We start from the raw sequence: 21,609 nt of genomic DNA, 5'->3' as shown, positions 1-21,609 counted from the left end.
TATCTGTTTAGATGGTGTTTGATTAAAATACAAAAATGGTACTTGCGGTTTTACTACTGTTTCGCTTGACTGGTTCTGGTTATTTATTGTTGGGGCATCATGTATAGTATTCATTTGTTGATAAATTGGTTGGCCATTATTATCAAATCCTAATAAGTTCACATATTTCTTTTGTTTGTTTCACTTATCACTTAGGTTTTGTTACTTTTCACTTTAACAAATTTTTGATGCTGATAAGATAATTACTAGTTAATTAGGTAGTTTTACGATAAGGAAGTTCTCTGGCGCTTTGAATGACGGTACATGTTCACGCTTCGAGAATCAGATTAAAATTTTTTTTAGAATACCTACAAATACAATTATTGAAAATTGTTAAAGAAGTGTTGTTAAAAAAGAGTATTTTGCGTTCCGACTATAGTAAAAGAAGTAGGAGTAGCTGACTAAAATAACCGCTGCGCTCTTTAAAAAATTCAAGGCAGCTTTAAAATAGAGCGCTTAGAGAAAATGACATATTTTGGGATATACTGGACTTAATTTGTTCTTTTTTTTTTAACTGGAATACAACGTTAAAATAATAATATATATCGTATTGTCATTGCAAAATGATCCAAAACAAAGCAGCTCATATCTACGGTATGTACAAATCATTTCTTAAGTTACCTTTTTATTATTTTCTTTTATTTATTTATTTAAAATATAATTATATTAAACATATGTTATTAAAAAAAATTTTTTGCATATATTCTTATTAAATTGAAACAAATCAGTTTTTTAGTATTAGATAAATTATTTTTAGAACAAAAAATCATATATATAATATATTGTAAGATATTATATGTTCTTAAATATCGAACAGTACTGTGCGAATTAATGGAATCAGGCTGTTTGAATAAACAAACAGGTTATTTAGAAAAAAAATTATATTTTCACAAAATTATAAAAATAAACTTACATCATTTAGTAGGAAATATGTCCTAGTTTGGTTGCAATTACTGCTTTTATCCGTTTTGGTATAGATTCTAGGAGCTTTTAACAATAAGTTCCCAGATATCTCGAAACCACACCTGAGTGACCGCTTCTATCATGCTTATTTTGGTAGTGCACTGGATTTTGCGCAGTCTAGCTTTGCAAATGAATAATAAATTTTCAATGGGGTTGAGGTCTGCAAAATTACTAGGCCTTTCTAAAACATTAGTCTTCTTATTTTTAAAAGATTCCATTAGTTGCTTTGACTTGTGACAGGAAGCAGAGTCCTATTGAATAATTGCTCCTTCTTGGGGCTGACATTTTTGGAGTTCTATGTCCTAACGCTGTTGCAACATGGACTTGTATTTTTGGCTGTTCATCATGCCTTTGATTAGTACCAAAGTTGTAATCCCCATTTGCGCTTCCTAAGCGTAATATTCATAATAGAATTAAACAAAACAAACTCACTAATTACCGAAAACAACACCAAATAACAATATAAATACAAACACAAAACAATACAAAACAACACAAAAAGTCCTAAATGTCCTAAAACACCCTCAAATAAAAGGCAGATTATACAAGTAAAGTTATGTTTTCAATGCTTGGTCAGTTGTAAATGTGTGGACAGTGTTGCCAACTGTGAATATTGAAAAAGTTACAATGATTCCATTAATTCGCACAATAATGTATAATATGTCGTTTCGATACCGTATATGTAGCGATCGCGGAACCCTTCGCGGCGCGAAATTAAAAATTAATAAACAATGGGTTGCTATAAAGTTATTACTTGAAACTCTTTGAAATCTTGTAAAATGGACGTTTAGGTTTTATTTCAGGATTGCTAAACTCATATTAATTTTTCACCGTTCATCAACTGAAACTTTAAGAAGTTATAAATTTTTATCATGTAATATTATACATAATTTTTTGTTCCAAAAATATTTTTTTAATACTATAAATGATATAAGTGATTTTTCAAATTTACTAAGAGTATATGGGAAAATGATCTATACATAACAATTTAATACTTATAATTATAAAATATAATTTAATAATTATATTTTAACTAAGCAAATAAAAAATATAAAAATAAAAAGCGAATTAAGGAAAGATTTGTACATCCCATAGATATTAAAACTGCTTTGATTTTAATAATTCTACAATGAAAATGCGATTAATGTTACTTTAACGTTTTAGCAAAAAAGCTCGACTGGCTTATCATTCGGCTACCCCCACACCTTTTACTCTAGTCGTAATGCAAAGTACTCTTTATTTCCAACACTCCTGTTTAAACAATTTTCAATAATTTTGTTTGCCAAAAGTTTTGTAAAGAACTTTGACTTTTCTCACAAAAGATTGGTTAATTTCAGCCCTCAATGTTGTTGGTTAACGTAACAGTGATGTTTAAATAAAGGTCACAAAATATTGGTTCCTAAAGGCCACAGGACGTCTTTTTTTTTAAACTTGTGGTTATTAACCGGCTTTCAAGAAATCCCATAAACAAATTAAATTTCGCAAAAACTATTCCACCAGTCTGGCCCATCTTTTGTACACAATTCTTATGCACAAAATGCAATTTTAATTCTATCACCAGCAATTTTGTTCACAAACTTTCTAGCCCAGGGAAATAAGCATTTTTTCATGACACTCGACCGGCCAGGCAAACGACAGTTGTTTTGAGTAGTATGGACCTCTAACAAAAACCTATATGTTTCCTGCAGTCGATTTTTTGGACTTAATTAGTTATTAACAAATTAAGATCAAAAAACGAAAAATTTTTGCTTTTTTCGTTTATTAGCAAAAAGTGAAGCATTTTAAACAAATTTTAGAAGAAAAGAAACTTATAAGTCATATAAAAACCTTTAAAATAGCGTTTTCTAAATGTTTCTATCCTTATTTGTTGCTTGGGAAGTTGCAAAATAAGTCAAAAATTTCGGTTTTTTATAAATAATAACTTATAACATTTTATTGTAATAGTTGAGATAATTTTTATATAAAAACATAAATATTTATAATTAATTTATACTTCTTTAATAAAATTGTAAATAATTTATTTATAATAGATTTTATGAAAACAACAAATGGTCTTATTCAATTGTTTCTAAAAATACTATTGCTTTGGAAATATTAATTAAAATAATTTTTCTAATGGCTATTCTTTATTATTCTATTATTATTTTTAAGTTACAGTTAATTTCATGTTATCGAATGAACTATCCTACAATAAAGTCTGCCAAAGAATGCAACTCAGTAATATTGGCAATATCATTTTAAAGTCATCTACTTTAAAATATATGTTAATATATATGTATATATATATATATATATATATATATATATATATATATATATATATATATATATATATATATATATATATATATATATATATATATAAGCTCTTATAGTAAACATTACAAAAAAAATATTGACAAAAATTGTAGGTAGCTTTAAACTCCAAATTTTAAAATTAGTTACAATCTTACAGGGTGTTCCATAAGATGGTGGCAGACCAAACTTTTATTTTTTTAAATGGAATACCCTGTATTTTATTTTAAATTTGAAATCTGCTTCACTTCCACATCACAACAATATAAAGTTTTATTATGTTATACCGGCGATTTAAAATATTATAACCAATATTACCTGAAAATCGTATCAAGTGTAACTCCCTGTATACTTAAAAAGGAGTATAGGAACATTGATCTATTGCAACCATAGTTTTTTAATAATTGTAAAAAATTATTCACCATATTATATATATACAAAACATATTCGTTTTTATAATATTCGTTAAATCAAATCCAGGATAAGTCAAAATGCAAGTACAATATTTTCTTGGTAATTTTAAATAGAACACCCTGTATTTTATATAACTATTGAAAACATATAAAAATAAAACTATTCCTTTGTACACTTTCTCCTTCTGATTCTCTTTTCCCTTTCCTTTCTGAATTCATTGTAAATTCGAATTGTTGTCTTAAGTATAATTTTGAAATATTGTAAACATTTCATTTAATTAGTGAAACAAAATGGTCCAACAAAATGGGATGATCCATTTACTCGACACTAGGGGAGTGCCTTACAACATGTAAAAATTTAATTTTGCGAATAAAATATATGATCTTTGAATGCATATTTGAATACTTGCAATTATTGTAATGAAAAAATTAGATGTATTAGATTAGGTTTACTTACAATATTACAACAATGTTACTTACAAAAATATATAAGTAAAATTTGTATGAAAAGAAATTATTGTAACTTTATTTATATCAAATTATTAATAAATTATTTACAATTTTATTAAAGAAGTATACATTAATCATAATTATTTCTGTTTTACATTCAAACTTACCTTAAATATTACTAAAAAAAAATTTTTTTTTAACAAATTAGGAGTTTATTTGACAATTTATTTATTGAAATAGTGTATATTCGTAATGTACGCAAAAAATACATACAAGTTCAAAAAGAAACGTTGAAATACATAAAAAAGGACCAGAGATACAGTTAACAGCGCCTTCCCCCTCCCCTCAACTCCCGCAAATTTCTAAGCCGGCCGATTTTAAAGAACACATTTTGAAGCTTTGTGGACAATTCCATTAAAGGGCAATATTTTTAAAATTTGGTACAATAAAACTCAAAAGTATGTTCTTTTAAATCACGCTAATAAGATTTCTTAATTGTTATAAACAAAGCTACTATGAATTAAATAAAAAAAGAGGCTAACTTTGTCCCAAATTACTTTAGGACAATTTTTTTTTCTTTTAAATTTGTAAAAAACTTCAGGCTTTTTAAATATAAAAAATAATATTCTTGCAAGCAATGGTTAGAAAGGTAATCTAATTGTTTATAAGCAAAAAATAGACATGTTTTTGCAAAATTTTTTTGCAATATTTCAAATTAATTTTTTAAATTTTTTTTAATGTTAATAATATAACAAGTCTTCTTCTTCCATAAATTAGCCTTACAATGACTAAAACTATATAATTTTCTGACTTATATTGTTGCAAAAAAAATTAATTTGGGATAAACAAATAAAATAACTTTTAAACTATTTGACCGATTACTTTGAAATTTTAACCGTATTTTAAGCACTACAAGACACAGCATTCCCTGAAATATAAATGTTATAAGTTTATTTTCAAAAAAGTTATTAACATTTATAAAAAACCGAAGTTTTTTACCTATTTTGCAATTTCCTAAGCAACAAATAAGGATAGAAACATTTAGAAAACGCCATTTTGAAGGTTTTTATATGACTTAAAAGTTTCTTTTCTTGTAAAATTTGTTTAAAATGCTTCACTTTTTGCTTATAGACGAAAAAAGCAAAAATTTTCCGTTTTTTGACCTTAATTTGTTAATAACTAAGTAAGTCCAAAAAATCGACTGCAGGAAACTTATTTAGGTTTACAACATAGGTTTTTGTTACAGAGGTCCATACTACTCAAAACAACTGTCGTTTGCCTGGCCGGACGAGTGTCAAAAACAGGGTACTTTTTTTGTTTATTTCCCTGGCCTATTCCTCGTACTTTCTTAAATCGAATACAGAAAGTTGGCAGCGATTTATTGCTGCAGAAAATTGGTACGTTTATTGCCTCTATCGCTTGCCTATTTTTGTAAATCCAATAAGTATGAAAAAATTAATAAACTTTATCTAGAATGTCTTTGAAAACAAAAGTTCATTTCAGACAATTAAAACTCATTGTCAAATATTTGTGACAAGATTTAATAAGCTTTGAAATTAGTCACTGAACTGTAAAGTAAAATATCTCTCTTTTTTAATATATATTTGCTTTAACGTTTTCAACATATAAATATTTTGTTCGCTGTTATGCAAAAACTTTGATTTTGCTGCCATATTTCTAGACATCTGTAATTTCACGATTTTATGTTCATTTATACAGCTCACTATGCTTCTGCGAAATATGCAATATAAAATATAATACTTCTTAGAAGTGCATATTCGTTCATGTTTATTTCACTTTTATTATCGTGATAAAAGTTTAAGGCTTTGGTACGGTCTGCTATAAATTAATAATATATGTTTTTACTTTAAAAACAATAAAGCACGTATTCGAAAAAGGTAGGATTTAACGAATCATATTTAAGAATGCAAATTTAAAATATTATTTTAATAAAAAAATTTAATAAATATCAAAATGAAAGTTATACTTCAACCATTTATTTATATTTTATTTTAATAATAATGCGAAGGTTGGACGTTAATTATAAAACGTATAGTCCAAAATTACCTCAACTATAATAATAAACAACCAAATAAGCATTGTTTACAAAAGCTATCTGTGTTAAAAGCCACTGTGCAAAAATTTTCCAGAAAGCAAAACTTTCTTCATTTATTTACGAAGAGAGTTTAACTTTAATTGCCAATTACTGCCCTAATGATCAATTTTAACCTCTAGTGTTAATAAAAACAGTATCCGTGCTAGTTAGCTTCGTTTACTCTGTTCTTTAAGAAATAGTATATTTCCATTACACTTTTTTCAGTATCGTTTTCGTTTATAGTGTGTTTAATATTTTATATGAGTTTGGAGTATAGTCCGGGATTAAATTCATATATATATATATATATATATATATATATATATATATATATATATATATATTCATATATATATATATATATATATATATATTCATATATATATATATATATATATATATATATATATATATACATATATATATATATATATATATATATATATATATATATATATTATATATATATATATATATATATTATATATATAAATATAAATAAATATATTTATATATATAATACATATAATATATATATATATATATATATATATAAATATATATATATATATATATATATATATATATATATATATATATATATATATATGTATAAAATATTTACAGATTTTATCATGAACTTTTCTTACGTCTTTGATTTGTCGAACATATTTATAATCGGCGAAAGCGGCACAATCCGTCAAACCTTTCGTGTATGAGTTGGTATTAACTGATTGTTGCAACGTTATTTCTGTATTCCCTACATCTTCAGACAGTCGGGTAGATACAAATTCCTACACGGAAAGCCGGCAAATTCCTGCCATTTCCCGCTTCTCGAGTAGTAAGCTTCAAAAAGAGTAAACCACTTTTGATTGCCTTTACGAATTTCATAAACTCCGTGTTGTTCATTTGGTATGTTGTCTTTGATTGATGGGACAAGAGATGAAAGTTTTTGTTGAGGGTAAATATTGTCTTTATTCTACTTGATTTAAGAATTTTGTCGATTTTATCAGTGACACCTTTGATGTAAGAAAGAAAAGCTTTCGTACGATGAGGGTCTGAGTCTTCGGGATAAGATTGATTGGAAGATTGATGTCTTTGGATGCTCCTATTAATGTGATTTTTGCGGTAACCGTTTTGGATGAGGGCTTGTTTTAAACTAGGTGCTCAGCGGGTCAACTTCCATCATCCCAAAGGTGTATTAATCTGAAGACAAGGGTATTAATGACTGAATTAATTTGTGAAGGTGGATAATTGGTTTTTCTTTATAATAACGTCGAGAAACGGTAGGGATGAATCAGTTGCCACCTTCATCGTGAACTGGATACTAGGATGTATACCATTCACGTAAGTTTAAAAAGACACCAAAGCATCACTACCATGAAGCCAACTGGCGAATGTATCGTCAACATATCGTAGCCAACATGTCGGTTTGAGCATTGATCTTTATAGTGCTTGGGTCTCGAAGTCTTCCATAAAGATATTGGTTATTACTGGATATAGTGGGGAGCTTATTAGGGCACCATTTGTTTGTCTGTAGAATTGATTTTGGAAGATGAAATAAGTGTTGGATATACAATGTTTAATGAGAGATAAGTGGTGTTGCCGTACATTGTATTTAGTTTTCACACAGAGTAGTAGTACAGAGTGTTTAGAGTTTTGTCTATAGAAATGTTTGTAAAGAGTAAAACGATATTGTAACTTACTAGATAGGGTATTGTGTAAGAAGTTAGAAGAAATAAAAGAATTTTTGACGAAGAAGAAAGTATTTTCGGTGGAAGATTGCGTACTTCGCAAAAAATCCAAAATAGTATTTATGAACATCCTATTTCTATCCGCATTTCTAACTCAATTTTAATTTTAGGTCAAAACCATCTTTATACAGGTCACAAAATTGATTTTGAAAACTCCAGAACCATAGCTCCTATCTGCTTCTATAAACCAAGAATTATACGAGAAGCCGTAGAAACTGAGAAAAGGCCAAATTGTCCCCATAAAAGAGGTAACAGCATACCGTTACCTTCGACTTGGAGACCTTTTATAAAGAAAATATCATCTGCTCCACCCATCGATTAAAATCCTGCTGTCAGAAATGTTCGCACCAACGCCTGTGCCAATCCCCGCGTCAATCAACCAAGCTAACCCCTACGGCAACCTCCACCCAAACCACGTCACCATCAACGGTATAAATGAACCGTGCTCTGTTCCCAGTATTAGTAATGTATTGCTGAGTGATCAGTATGGTAGTGTCTGGGAGCTCGATAGAGTGAGGCATCTAAAGCCCTAAAGAATGCATCAAAGAATATGTCGAAAGCTTTTTTTTTTTTTTTTTTTTATTGTATAATGGCTTTGGCATAGCCAATTAGCCAGTATGTCGAAAGCTCGGCGCTATGATAATCGACTCCGTTCAACCCGAAAGACTGTTGTCTTTATTAATAATTCCTGTAATAGTATTAATCCTAGCTCTAGCTCTTCTATTAAAGCTGTCAATGGGATAAGACAGGGAGATTCCCTCTTTTGTGAAACACCATTATGGATGGAGGTTCAAGGTGGAATCAAGATTAACGGAACCAGCATGGACAACATCAAGTACGCTGATGATACCGTCCTAAAAACAACAACGCACAAAAACTACAAAATATAATGAATGCGGTAGTTGATCATAGCGAAATGTTCGGTTTACATCTAAATATTTCCAGAAGATACAAACAAACGTATATTTGTACGCCAAGGGACAAATAATAAAACAGGTAACTTCCATAAAATATTTGGGAGCAAATATCAATAATCAGTGTAATCCAAAAAAAAAGAAATCCTATCAAGAATCAAACAAACGAGGAAAATACTCATGAACATGAAAACATTTTTTACAAGATCAGACCTTAGTCTAGAGCTCAGAATTCGAATGATTAGATGTTACATTTTCTCTGTTTTGCTGTATGGCTGTGAAAGTTAGACAATGGACTCTGAAACAGAAAAAAGAATGGATGCCTTTGAAATGTATATATACAGACGGATGCTGAGAATTCCATAGATACAAAAAATTACCAATGGTAAGGTACTTCGGCGCATAAGTAAACAAAAAGGATTAGTCAGCATAATTAAAAAGAGAAAAATACAATACTTGGGTCATGTGTTGAGAAATGAAAGATATGAAATACTCCAAATCATATTGGAAGGAAAAGTTTAGGGCAAAAGATCAGTTAAAAGAAGCGAGAACTTGTGGCTAAAAGACCTGATGATATGGTTTGACCGCTCATCCACAGAAATCTTTCTTGCAGCTGTTTTCAAAGCTACAACTGCCATTTGGATCGCCAACCTTCAAAAAGAGACGGCGCAATGAGAAGAAGAAATATGGATAAAATAGCAAAAAAATTAAGAACTAAAAAAGGATACCAAATGGGATAAAAACAACTTAAAATAATCTGCTATGCAGACGACGCAATATTACTCTTCCAAAGTGAAGATGATTTACAACGTATGCTACACCAATGGTACTCAGAACTTTGTACCCTGGTAAAACAATAATGTTTGCTTTTAGTGTTTGTAGCAATATCTGGGTGAGTGTTGCCTTTTGAATTCCATGCCATTTTCATATACTTTTTTCTAAACATTGGATAAACAGATTTGCCATTGGTTTCTGCACCTTTACTCTTTCTTATACTTGTTGTGACGTCTCTTATTTATTTAACACAATGGTGACTGTAATGGTGAGACTGTGGAGACTGTGTTTGCATAGTCTCATCATCTTCAGCCAGTCCCAGTTCAATGCTGTGATATATTTCTGCTATCTATATAAATTTTAGTTTTTATCTCTTATTAAGTGTCACTCTTTATTCCCATACTATTTCTGTAGTTTTGAATATTGTTCACTGTTTTTTAGTCTAGTCTTAGTAGAAATTTTTAATTTTATTATTTACAGGATATTCTCAGTCTACTTATTTATACTTTTTTCTTACTCCTATACACTATTTTGTTTTTCATTCTCTTCGCCTCCTATTCATTTTATCTTCATCGCTTGGGCTGTCTATATATCTGTTATCTTTTGCTAGAAGCCTAATTTTGTATAGACATTGATTACAATCCGATTAGTACGTTCTTTATATTCTGTTATTTTACAAATATATCCTTAATATGCCCTTTCCATTTCATATTATTTCATTTTAATATTTTCTTTCAATTTGAAGTAACTAATTTAAGCCATTGTATTATTACGATCACGCATTCGGCGTGGCCCATGTAACGGTTGCATCTCGAAAGCACCGAGAACTTTCAACAAATGTATCGAGCGCGGGGAGGTCGATGAGAAAATAAATTTAGCAGTGACTTTTGAAAAAGACTTTTGAACTTTTGAAAAGTGTTGTTCGTCGGGAACATCCGCGTAATTCGGTAGTGATCTTTACGAAATGAAACTTAATATGTAATGATACTTAATGAAAAATACGTGTGTGCCTGACTAAAGATGCTGCTGGTACAACTTTTAGTAAAATAGTTGCGTGAGCAACTAGAAAAACGCGATGAAAACGACTGAAGAATGTTCTTAACAAGAATGAAGATGACCCAGAGACATTCCATTTTCAATCAACAGAAGAAGCAGTTTTAATGATGATAGAAGAGACTTCTAGACTTCTAGAAATAATGATGAAAGATTCGATGAAACGTCTCAAATTATTAAAGAAGTAGCTAGACAAAACGACGAGAAACTCGAAAATGTTTCTAGAAGATTCGACGAGAAATTTGAAAATGTTTCTCAAATGATAGAAGAAACTTCTAGACAGAACAATGAGAAATTTGAAGAAGTTTCTAAAACATTTGATAAAGTAGAAGAGAAGTTCAAACAGTTAGAGAGCATGATAACCAATACAAAAGTGCTACCACCAGTTAATACAGTAGCCTTAGATCCGGTAGTAAAAGAAGAATCACCGAAAGACGAAACGACACATAATATGAGATTCAAATTGCCACTATTTGATGGAAAGTCCTCTTGGTCCATATACCTTAGACAATTTGAAGATATTGTGACAGCCAATCATTGGACAGAACAAGAATAGGCTGTTTCCTTGACTGGTGCTTTACGAGGTGATGCTGCGGATATCCTAAGATCGATTCCTAAGGGTCAAGAAAAATGTTACCAGAACTTGTTCACTCGATTAGACAAACGTTACGGAGATGCCCATTTACAACAAGTCTACAAGGCGCACCTAAGAAGTAGAATTCAACGAGCAAGTTAGAGTTTGCAAGAATTCAAAGCAGATGTTGCTCGTATAGCGCTGTTGGCTTATCCAGAGGCACCAGACCACATATTGGAATACATTGCTGTAGATACCTTCGTCAATGGGTTGAGAGACAGTGAACTACATTTAACTTTACGACTAGCAAGACAGAAAGTTTTAGATGAAGCGCTCGCCATTACCTTGGAGCACGAAACAGCTAGTCAAGCTTCACGGAGCTATCTAGTACAAACCCGTGAAGAGAGCAACGAACGAAACAATAAACGTCTGGAGGAAATCGTACGGAAAGTAGTTCGGAACATAATGCCGAAGAGACGTGAAACCAGATGTTGGAATGGTGGCGACGTAGGTCACATTCGTCGTAAATTGCAAGAAAATAATACAACAGTCAGAAAGCTAGAACAGATCGAACACTGGGCTGGAAAAAGTCATTCAAATGCTGATGCTTAGTCAAAATGGCGATCCGGTGCAAATTGTAATCACTGTCTTAGATTAGAAGAACGACTTTGCCCTGTGAGACGAACCACCGTCATTAATGATCAATGGCAGCCTAAACAGCTACAAGACGCTCAAGCAGATTATCCATGTATAAAAAGAGTATTGGATTGGGTGGGTCGAAGTGAAAGACCCTCTTGGCAAGACATTAGTGCATGTAGTCCAGAAGTCAAGTGTTCAAGAGATCGTGTCCTTCAAAGTCTGTAGATTGTTATTTATTTCTGAGGGGTTCATGCAGAGCTGGAGAGTCCTGTAGATTCCGCCATCCTTGGCATACATATAGAGTTGCTGATCGGGACGCTCAAATCTAAGAGGAGAGCAGTGTTACGAACATGCCTTCGGCGTGGTCCCTGTAACGGTTGCATCTCGAAAGCGCCGAGAACTTTCGACAAATGTATCGAGCGCGGGGGAGGTCGACTCGTCAAACAACGAATTAGAGGTGGGACTACTCAAGATGATTCTAGAACAATACTTTTGGTATATATATATAACGATGTTATGAATAGAGTTTAGTTAATAAGGTATTACCGAACTGTAAATTTATAAATAAATATATTTATATAAATTCGAACCGCTCGTTTTAGTTAATCTCGCTACAGTATGTATATTTAGGATTTATAAAGTCTTACACTTATCGGTAAGACTTTAAGAATGAGCATTCCCCACCCATAAGATCCTATTTTTCATACAACTACTCATACATCTATTGACTGAATTTTAACTCAAAAAATTTAAGATTACCTTGAAATTTTCCACTAAAACGTTTTAAAAGTTGTGAACTCGAGCGTGGCTCAAACCAAGTACCCTCTAAACTACTCACAGAAATCAACTAGCTTAATGACCCCGCCTTCTCAGTCGTTAAGTTGACTATATACCATAATTATTTATAAATATTTTTTAAGATATAAGCAAAAAGATAGATACAACAGATTTTATGTTTTTCTTAAGGAAATAAAATCATCACAAAACACATTTTGTTTGGCGTAAATTAAATTAATCCCAACTATTCGGGTAATTATTTTAATCTGTAAAGCAAATAGAGAAATAGTTAAGGGCCATTTTATTGAGTGTGCTCTCTCCTAATAATGAAAATGTTGTTCCAGACCCTTAACCCAAAAATATATCGTCTGGAAAGTCCAGCAGCCGACCTCTACCAGTAACTAATTATCTGTTTTCGTTTCAGTGCCTCCCCAGAGACCCCGCGTAGAATACAATGGTACCCAAGTGTTACCCGGGCACAACCTCACCACCCTTCACGGAGAAGTGGCAGTTATAAAGTGTGTGTCTCACTATGGAAACCCGCCTCCAGTGCTCAAGTGGTTTTTGGGTAAGTTTCCCAGTGTCTATCATCACTAAATTTAAATTAAATCGCATTCAAACTTTCCAAATTACGACTGGACCAATAATTTAAAGAAAAGTACAGGGTGTATCATGTTTTATTCACAAATTGTAAAATCAAATCAATTTTTTAGAGTGCACAACAAGCTAAGAGGAAAACATTTTGAAAATAATAAATTTAAGCAATTGTAATATGCATAAATGTTAGTTAAATAAATTAATAACGCTAATTTTGTGGAGTACTCCACTTACGTCAGAAATGTATACGAAAATTAAAAGTTTCTCTGAGTATAGTAATGACTTTTCGTGTATAACTATAAGACAAGGGTGGGTATATTAAAATAAGTTTTTTAATAAAACCAATATAATCCTGGCTAGTATGATTTTTTGTATTGGCATTATTTTCTTTAGGTAATGAACTTAGGTAATAAACATAATGAAAGATCAATCATTATGTAAGGTTATAAATATCACATCTTTGTTATTTTTCTTTACCACATTGAGGAGCACGGCACATTAGGAAATGAGTACTTTATGTGACAGCAACGTCTATAGACAATTAGACATTCGAGTTATCCTGCATGATACGACAGCCCAATTTTACGACTTGCTGAGGCGCCCTAAAATAAACTCGTTTTCTGTATTCCTAACGTTTTGGAACGTCGAACTAACATGAATTTTTTTTTAAGTGTTACATCTAACGCTTTATTTAATACTAAACATATCCGCTGACTTCTGCCGTTTATGGGGGAATCTTAGATTCGGAGACACATAATATTGAATGTATTCTTCTAAAAAAAATGTCTAGGTTGAACGTTACGTGAATTTTGTAGTTCCTATTTTTTGTGTTACGCACATTTTAATAATAAATTGGGGTAATTTAATTAAGTTTATTCCATAATACAGGGTATAATAAAATAAATGACAAAGCTAAATATTTGAGTTATGTATTTTTGGTAATTATTTTTATATGAAAAAATGTATGTGTATTTATGAGTGTTTTCATTTATATATTTAATAATGAATGCTGCTACCGAAGTAGCATTATTGTGGTGGTTGAACTAGATTGATCTTTTTCTTCTTCTTCCGCTTTGTAAGCAATTCTGCTTGTTCATTGTCGAATTAATACCTCTATGGCAGGTTGTCACTCCATCTTTTGCGTGGTCGTCCGATACTTCTTCTGCTGATTGGTAACTTATCTCTTGCTATTTTGACGACACGGATCTGCTCCATTCTGCTTATATGGTTACCTCATTATTTTTTTCTATTTTGTGTCCATTCATTTATGCACTGTACGGTACATTTTCTTCTAATGTCTTCACTTCCCTTTCGATCTCTCAGTACTTCTCAGTACTCTTATCTCTGTTGTTTCCAGTAGCCTTTGTGTTGTAGCTGTCTTTTTTCTGAGGCATATGTCATTATTGGTCTTACACTGGCTTTATAAATTCTTGACTTCATCTCAGTGTTAATGGGTCTGTTTCACCATATAGTGTTATTTAGGCATCCTGCCAGTCTATTTGCTTTTTGTACTTAATCTCTCACTTCTTTGTCCAGTTCTCCGTAGATAGATATGGTAATTCCCAGGTATTTTATTTCCATTACTTGTTCAATACTGATGCCATCAATTTCTATTTTACATCTGGTTGATTCTCTGCTGACTACTATTGTTTTAGTTTTCTGAGATGAAATTGTCATATTAATATTCATAATATTATTAATAATCTCATGACAATCTTACATGAGAACTAGACTAATGATGATATAAATTCACTAGAAGATGAATGAGAACCTAAACCCTTTAGTGATAATGGAGAATTTATTGGTGATGCAAATTACGAACCCGACGCATACGATTCATCGATTAAGAGTGGTTCAAGAATTAAGACAGAGATATTGGAAGATGAAGAGGAAACGCTTAATGATAACCGTAAAGTATAGTGAAGATACCAGTTATAAGAAAGTTGTTTAGTTACTCTCCTTTTAATTATGATCTAGTTTTTTTTGACATACGATAAGGGGGCTTAGATTTAAACAAATACTTTCATTAAATTAATATAAGGTTGAATGCTCGAATAAATGAACTTTGAAAAATTAAAGGCGTTTGTCCTTGTTCTAGTGTAGTGTTATGTACAATTTATGTTTCATTTTCATGTTTATTACATTCTGCGCTTGCTGGATAGCCCAAATTTGACGAAATGCCCCTGATGATACTGTAGAAAGAGAAAGTACTTGGGCAAGATTTGATTATTAAAATTGTGCTCGATATTTGCCTTTAATTTTTCAAAATACTTTCATGTTTTAACGCTATTCCTGATGTGTATGATAGGAAAGATAAGTCCGAAGTCTATTGGATATAATGATAAATCATAGTAATTCTGTGTATTCACCGTGTGAAACCTTATCGCTATATGAGGCGATGTTCCTGTTTAGAGGCAGACTGACTTTTAAGCAATACAATAAAAACAAAAAGTCGAAGTATGGGATAGGGTTCTATGAACTTACTACTCATGACGGTTATGTCTTAAATATATAAATTTACCAGGACCGTGACTGTAGTTCACTGACAAAAACAAAAAATAAAGGCGAAAGCTCAAAAACTGAACAATTAGTTTTACGATAATTGGGACCATATCCTAGACCATACCTGTCCTTATGGATAATTTTTACAAGAGTCATTCACTGTCTTCAAAGTTGCTGATATCAGAGCTTTGGTAAAACAACAATTTAAAGGAAAACCAGCACTTAAAACAGATGTTACAGAACAACATTTTTTAGAAGAGATATCTTTGCCTGAATATAACCACAAACTTTATTTTTGAAATGTAATTAGTGTACAAGAGACAAGAAACAAAAAGAAACAAGGTATAGGTGTGAAGTATGTGCAGATAAAACTCCATTGTCATGCACAATATGAAGACGTGTATTGACGTCTGTGTAGTAAAGTGTGTAAAATAAATGTTTGTTATGAGATACTGACGTCTATAGCCGTTGCGTTTTTTGTTTTATTTTCCATTTATTTACCTCTCCCTGAAACTACTGGTATATATTTTTTTATATATGTGCATTATTATTACAAATCCGCTTGGGCCATATCAGGACATCCACAGTTTTTAGTGGTGTCACTCATATGTATGATGATTCTGTCGTATGATGAGACGTTGTTGCCCGTCAATGTGTTAAATACGTATTTTGTTTTAATTTTTTTTTTATTTTATTTATCTATTATCTTTTATTTTACTATTTTTATTCTAAAAATAGTTGGCGTTCAACTGTTCGATCAACTTTCTATGTACAAAATATTATGTCAAAAACTAAATTTCAATTTTAAATATCACTTAATATTCTAATTCTTTTGTTCAGACCCCATTATGTGCCAAGAAACATAAAATTCTTATTCCCGACGTTAGGCGCCAATCTGTATCAACACCTATTACTACACGAGATTATGTCAATACACATCAATCTCTCTTAATTATCAGTTGAATTTTACCCAAACATGTGACTTTCAAAAACCAAAGTTAACCTAGCCAAACTAATTAGCTTAATTTATTAGTTGTTATTATTATGTTTATTAGTTATTCTCATTATCAGACTCAACGATCAGTTCAATTTTGGGATTTATCAGAGCCCACCCAAACTGATGATATTCATTTTAAATCCAATCATCCTCTCTTATATAAACATTTCGCTGTTAGAAGGTTTATTCACAGATTGCGTACTACAGCATTATCCCCACTTGAATTTAATAAGAAGTTAAATATAATCAAACAATTCGCAATAAACATTGTCTACAAACCAAACATTATTGATAAACTCATTCGAAAAAGAATATATAAATTTCTACAACATTTAGCCTTTGCATTTAACTCTTTAGTTTCACGTTCTTACAGGTCATTGCCTTTTCACATTTCTTTCATTTCTGAAAGGAATAAACACGTCATTTTAAGCTCGGATGATAATATTCATATTTCTTTTAAAGTCGTTAATACCCAATAAAAGTTTAACCAATATCAAAGATACAATTTACTAGATAAACCGAAGTAGTATTTATAGACTGTCATGCTTCGACTGTGATGCTTCCAATGTCGGAAGAACATATAGATCATTATCCACTAGATCAGAAGAACACTTTAAACGTGACAACACTTTTGCCTTCTCTCAAATTCCAGACAGTGTATTTATGATTCATAACATTCACGACAAAAACACACCCCGATTAGATCTGTATAGAGATCTAGAAATTGTCAGAGACATGAAGACCAGCCCCAATTGAGTCAATCGTCACCTCTCATTTAATCGTGACTTTGCTCCTATACATCGACAATTATTTTTCTATTCTTTATTTTATTGTTTCTTTTACAACTCATTGTTTTCTCATTACTTGTTGTACTTCCTTTCTTTTCCATTTCCACCTATCTTTTTTGTTGTTCACAATATAAACATTATTCAATCTGACTTATTACAAACATTCAGCCCACTATTCTTTTCCAGTCTATCTGAGGTTTCCTACCATTTCATTAAATGTTTTCAATATATATTAACCTTCTATGCCCCCTTCCTAGAAACATAATATTATCTCTTTTTTTACTGTGACATCTAATCTTTATTCCCATTTTCGCCCTCCTCTCACTTCTGTCAATAATCATTCCGCACACAACTATATTCTGTCCTCCTTTAACTCCCTCTAATAGTTCTAAAAGTACCTCTCATCAGCATTTTTAGTTTATTCTATCATAAATTTATGTTCTGTAGATATCCTCTTCTTCTTCTTAGTGATTAACCTGATGCAGGTATAGTGATATCATGAAGCTATTAGCTAAATTTCCCAATGTTCCTCCACGTTTTTCTATCTTCTGCCATTCTAGCACATTCTGACAATGGAGCGCCAATGGTAGTAACAATATGGTCCGTGTATCGTGTGGGAGATCTACCTCTATTTTTTTTTGCCTTCTACTTTTCCCTGGATGGTAAGTTTTTCAATACCATTTCTTCGAAGCACATGTCCAAAATAGCTTATTATTTGTTTTGATATTTGTGTTCTTAGTCTTTTCTTTATGTTTAGCTGGTCCAGTATGGATTCATTTGTTCTTCGGGCCACCCATGGTATTCTCAGCATTCGTCTCCAGCAGTACATCTCAAATACATCTATATTCTTTTTGTCTTTCTCAGTAAGGGTCCAGCATTCCGATGCAAAAACTGGAAAAACTAGACTTCTTACTAGTCTCCTTTTTGTATCTGTAGTTATTTCACGGCTTTTCCAAATTTTTGTTAATTTTGCATAGCGCTTTTTGCGATTGCTGGCCGAAGCTTAATTTCTTCAGTACAGCCTCCTTTGTTGGTTATTAATGAGCTCAGATACACAAATTTATCTACAACAGCGATATTGTTTATCATGACCAGATTATTTTGATTGTTGTTAGCTCTGTCAATTATCATGATTCTCGTTTTATCTCTGTTTATTTTAGGGCCCATTGTTAAGTTTACGTCTTCTATCCGTTGTAGCAGGTGAATCAATTCAGCTTCAGAACTAGCGAGGATAGTAGTATCATCTGCATATCTCAAGTTGCAAATCTTCTTTCCGCCTATATGTTAAATAGAATTGGGCTTAGTATGAAGCCTTGTCTCACGCCCTTTGTGACCCTGAAACTATCGGTTAGTTCCCCATTTATTCTAACTCTGGCATAATTGTTATTGTACAGGTTTTTAATTAGCAGTATCAGATGATTGGGGACTCCCATTTCAGACAAAACCTACCACATTTTACTCCAGTTGACCAAATCGAAAGCTTTACTATAATCTTTGAAGCACAAATATGTTGTGATGTTGAATTCTCTGGATTTTTCTACAATCTGCCGTACGTCTAAAATTTGTTCTCTAGTATTACGTCCGGGGACGAAACCTGCTTGTTCCTCCGCAATGTTAGGTAGTAAAAAGGGCTTTATCCTCTCGAGAATTATGTGTAAGAGTATATTACTGCAATGCGCAATTAGAGCAATTGTGCGATAGTTGCTACATAAATCTTTCGCTCCCTTTTTATGTATGGGAATATATAGTGATTGTGTCCAGTCCTCAGGCCATTTACCTGTCTCCCACACTCTTTGACAAATTTGAGATTATATCTATAGATATAACCACACAAATATTCACATTTTGATTCTCCACTCAAATATTTCTACTACTCTTCAAGTTTAATATCATCTTATTTTTGTATTACATATCTTAAAATATATATTTCGTAACACAAATAACAGTTGCTTACCTCCATTTTATATACGTTGAGCAACCTGTAATCTATTAACTCTAAAATTAATTTTTTTAAATAATAACTTCTGCATACTTCAAATCTATATTAAATACTTTTCTATAGAACACAAACCCAAATGTTTGTATACACAGCGTATCCAGTGGGACAAGACATACTCTTAAACATAACATCCTGTTTTGTTCCTACCTCCTTGCCACAATTTTAATTTACAATGTCAAAATTATTGCCATTTTGTTTTCATTTTTAAGTGGGTATACTTATTTGTAGGTTTTTTACTGATGATGATCTGATAGGATCGAAAAAATTCTGAAAATGTATAAACTCACTTTGGATAATTTTTAAAATATTGAAAAAAAAAAACGGGTGTGGCAGTCCAGTGGGACTGCCGGTAGAAGTTACACTTATATACACGTATTCGCCGTTACAACTTTATTTGGGAGTCAATCTGCACAATCATTACAACATATGTAATGCTATAGGTAAGACATAGCAGAAAGAGAAACAGAATTAATAGCAACTTACTAACAATTAATAAACAACATTTGACCTGTAATAGGAGTATAGTAAATGAAGGATCGAATCAATATTTTGATGAAAATGTATATTTTTATTTTCATATATGTATGAAAGGAGTTGAATGCAAAAATTTTTTTACACATACTCTGCAGTAAAATTCATTGTTTATTTTGTTATTAATATAAAAATACACTACAATACACTGCAACATAATTCAATATAATAATACAATACAAATTAAAATGCAATATTCATAAGTATTTAAAAATGACAATTATATACATAAAAAATACACTATAATACAGTATAATACAGTGCAACACAATTCAATATAATAATACAATACAAATTAAAATGCAATATTCATAAGTATTTAAAAATGAAAATAATATACATAACTTTTCTACTTACGCATAACCATGTAATAATATTAATAAAAAAGTCCTCCTCGACTGGGAATCGAACCCCGGTCTCTCGTGTGACAGGCGGGGATACTGACTACTATACTACCGAGGACATGACACAAATTCATTTCAAAATTGACAGTTCTGGGTCATACAGTGATTTATTGAGATTATTGTTTTGAAATACAAAAGACTAATATAATTATAAACATTTAATAAATAATACAAAACATATCACAAAAATAATAATATTAATAAATATTTTATTATATATATAATATTAAATATATATACAAAAGGAACATTTTTATATTCGAGAGAGGAAGAGAGAGAAAATATATCTTCTGTCTCGCTCTTACTCATTATCTTACATATGTAATGATTTCACAGATTCACTCCCATACAAATTTCCAAAGTGGAGCGCGCGTATAGAAGTATAACTTCAAAAATTTTTATACCGTTTTACAAAAGGAATCTTTAACTTCCTTGTAAGTTTTTTAATTTTCGTAATAGCTTCTTTTCAATCGTAAAAAAAGATAACAATTAATTTGTATCGATCTTAATATTTTATTAAATTTTATTAAAGTGAAGGATATTTCAGTTTAATTCCATTTTTTAAATTTATCAGTTCCTTTATAATTATTTATATAATACTATCCAATAGTTCGTCGAAATATAAAAAAATATAAAATATAATCGTTATCAAAAATAACGATGTCACTGATAATCGATTTTATTTGTTTGTATCGTAAAAAAACTAAACCTCAATTAAGAGCAAATCGACCGATTGAATTGGCAAACAGTCCAAATTGAAAGGAAGGTTTGTAGTAGGCCAGTTTTTATACAGAAAAAATTTAATTTGACAAAATAAAACACTTAAGAAACTTTTTTTTGACTAAAATATATCTTAAGTATTAAAAAAACTATTTTTTATATTTAAAAATACACGTATCTTAAATCGTCCAATCTTCCAAGAAATTGGAATTAAAAATATATATGTTATAGGAAATCTGCCCAATAGTCCCGGTTTATAATATTATCATTAATAAACTTTTTGATAGTGTAGTTATCAAAATAATGTAGATCTTCCCTTATGGTTACATTA

The 21,609-nt window shown here is 30.9% G+C and overlaps 1 protein-coding gene across 1 annotated transcript in view; it reads left to right on the top strand.

Annotated features, from left to right (window-relative positions):
* The window catches only part of LOC140431542 (kin of IRRE-like protein 2), a 1,293,538-nt gene that overhangs the window by 752,179 nt on the left and 519,750 nt on the right, over positions 1–21,609 (top strand). The window contains exon 3 of the mRNA XM_072519445.1: positions 13,165–13,308. Coding sequence (XP_072375546.1) covers positions 13,165–13,308 — 144 coding nt within the window. The remainder of the gene's footprint in view (positions 1–13,164; positions 13,309–21,609) is intronic.

Source organism: Diabrotica undecimpunctata, chromosome 1 (genome assembly GCF_040954645.1).
Source record: "Diabrotica undecimpunctata isolate CICGRU chromosome 1, icDiaUnde3, whole genome shotgun sequence".
NCBI classification, from domain to species: Eukaryota; Metazoa; Arthropoda; class Insecta; order Coleoptera; family Chrysomelidae; genus Diabrotica; species Diabrotica undecimpunctata.
This window is presented reverse-complemented; position numbering and strand designations above follow the sequence as displayed.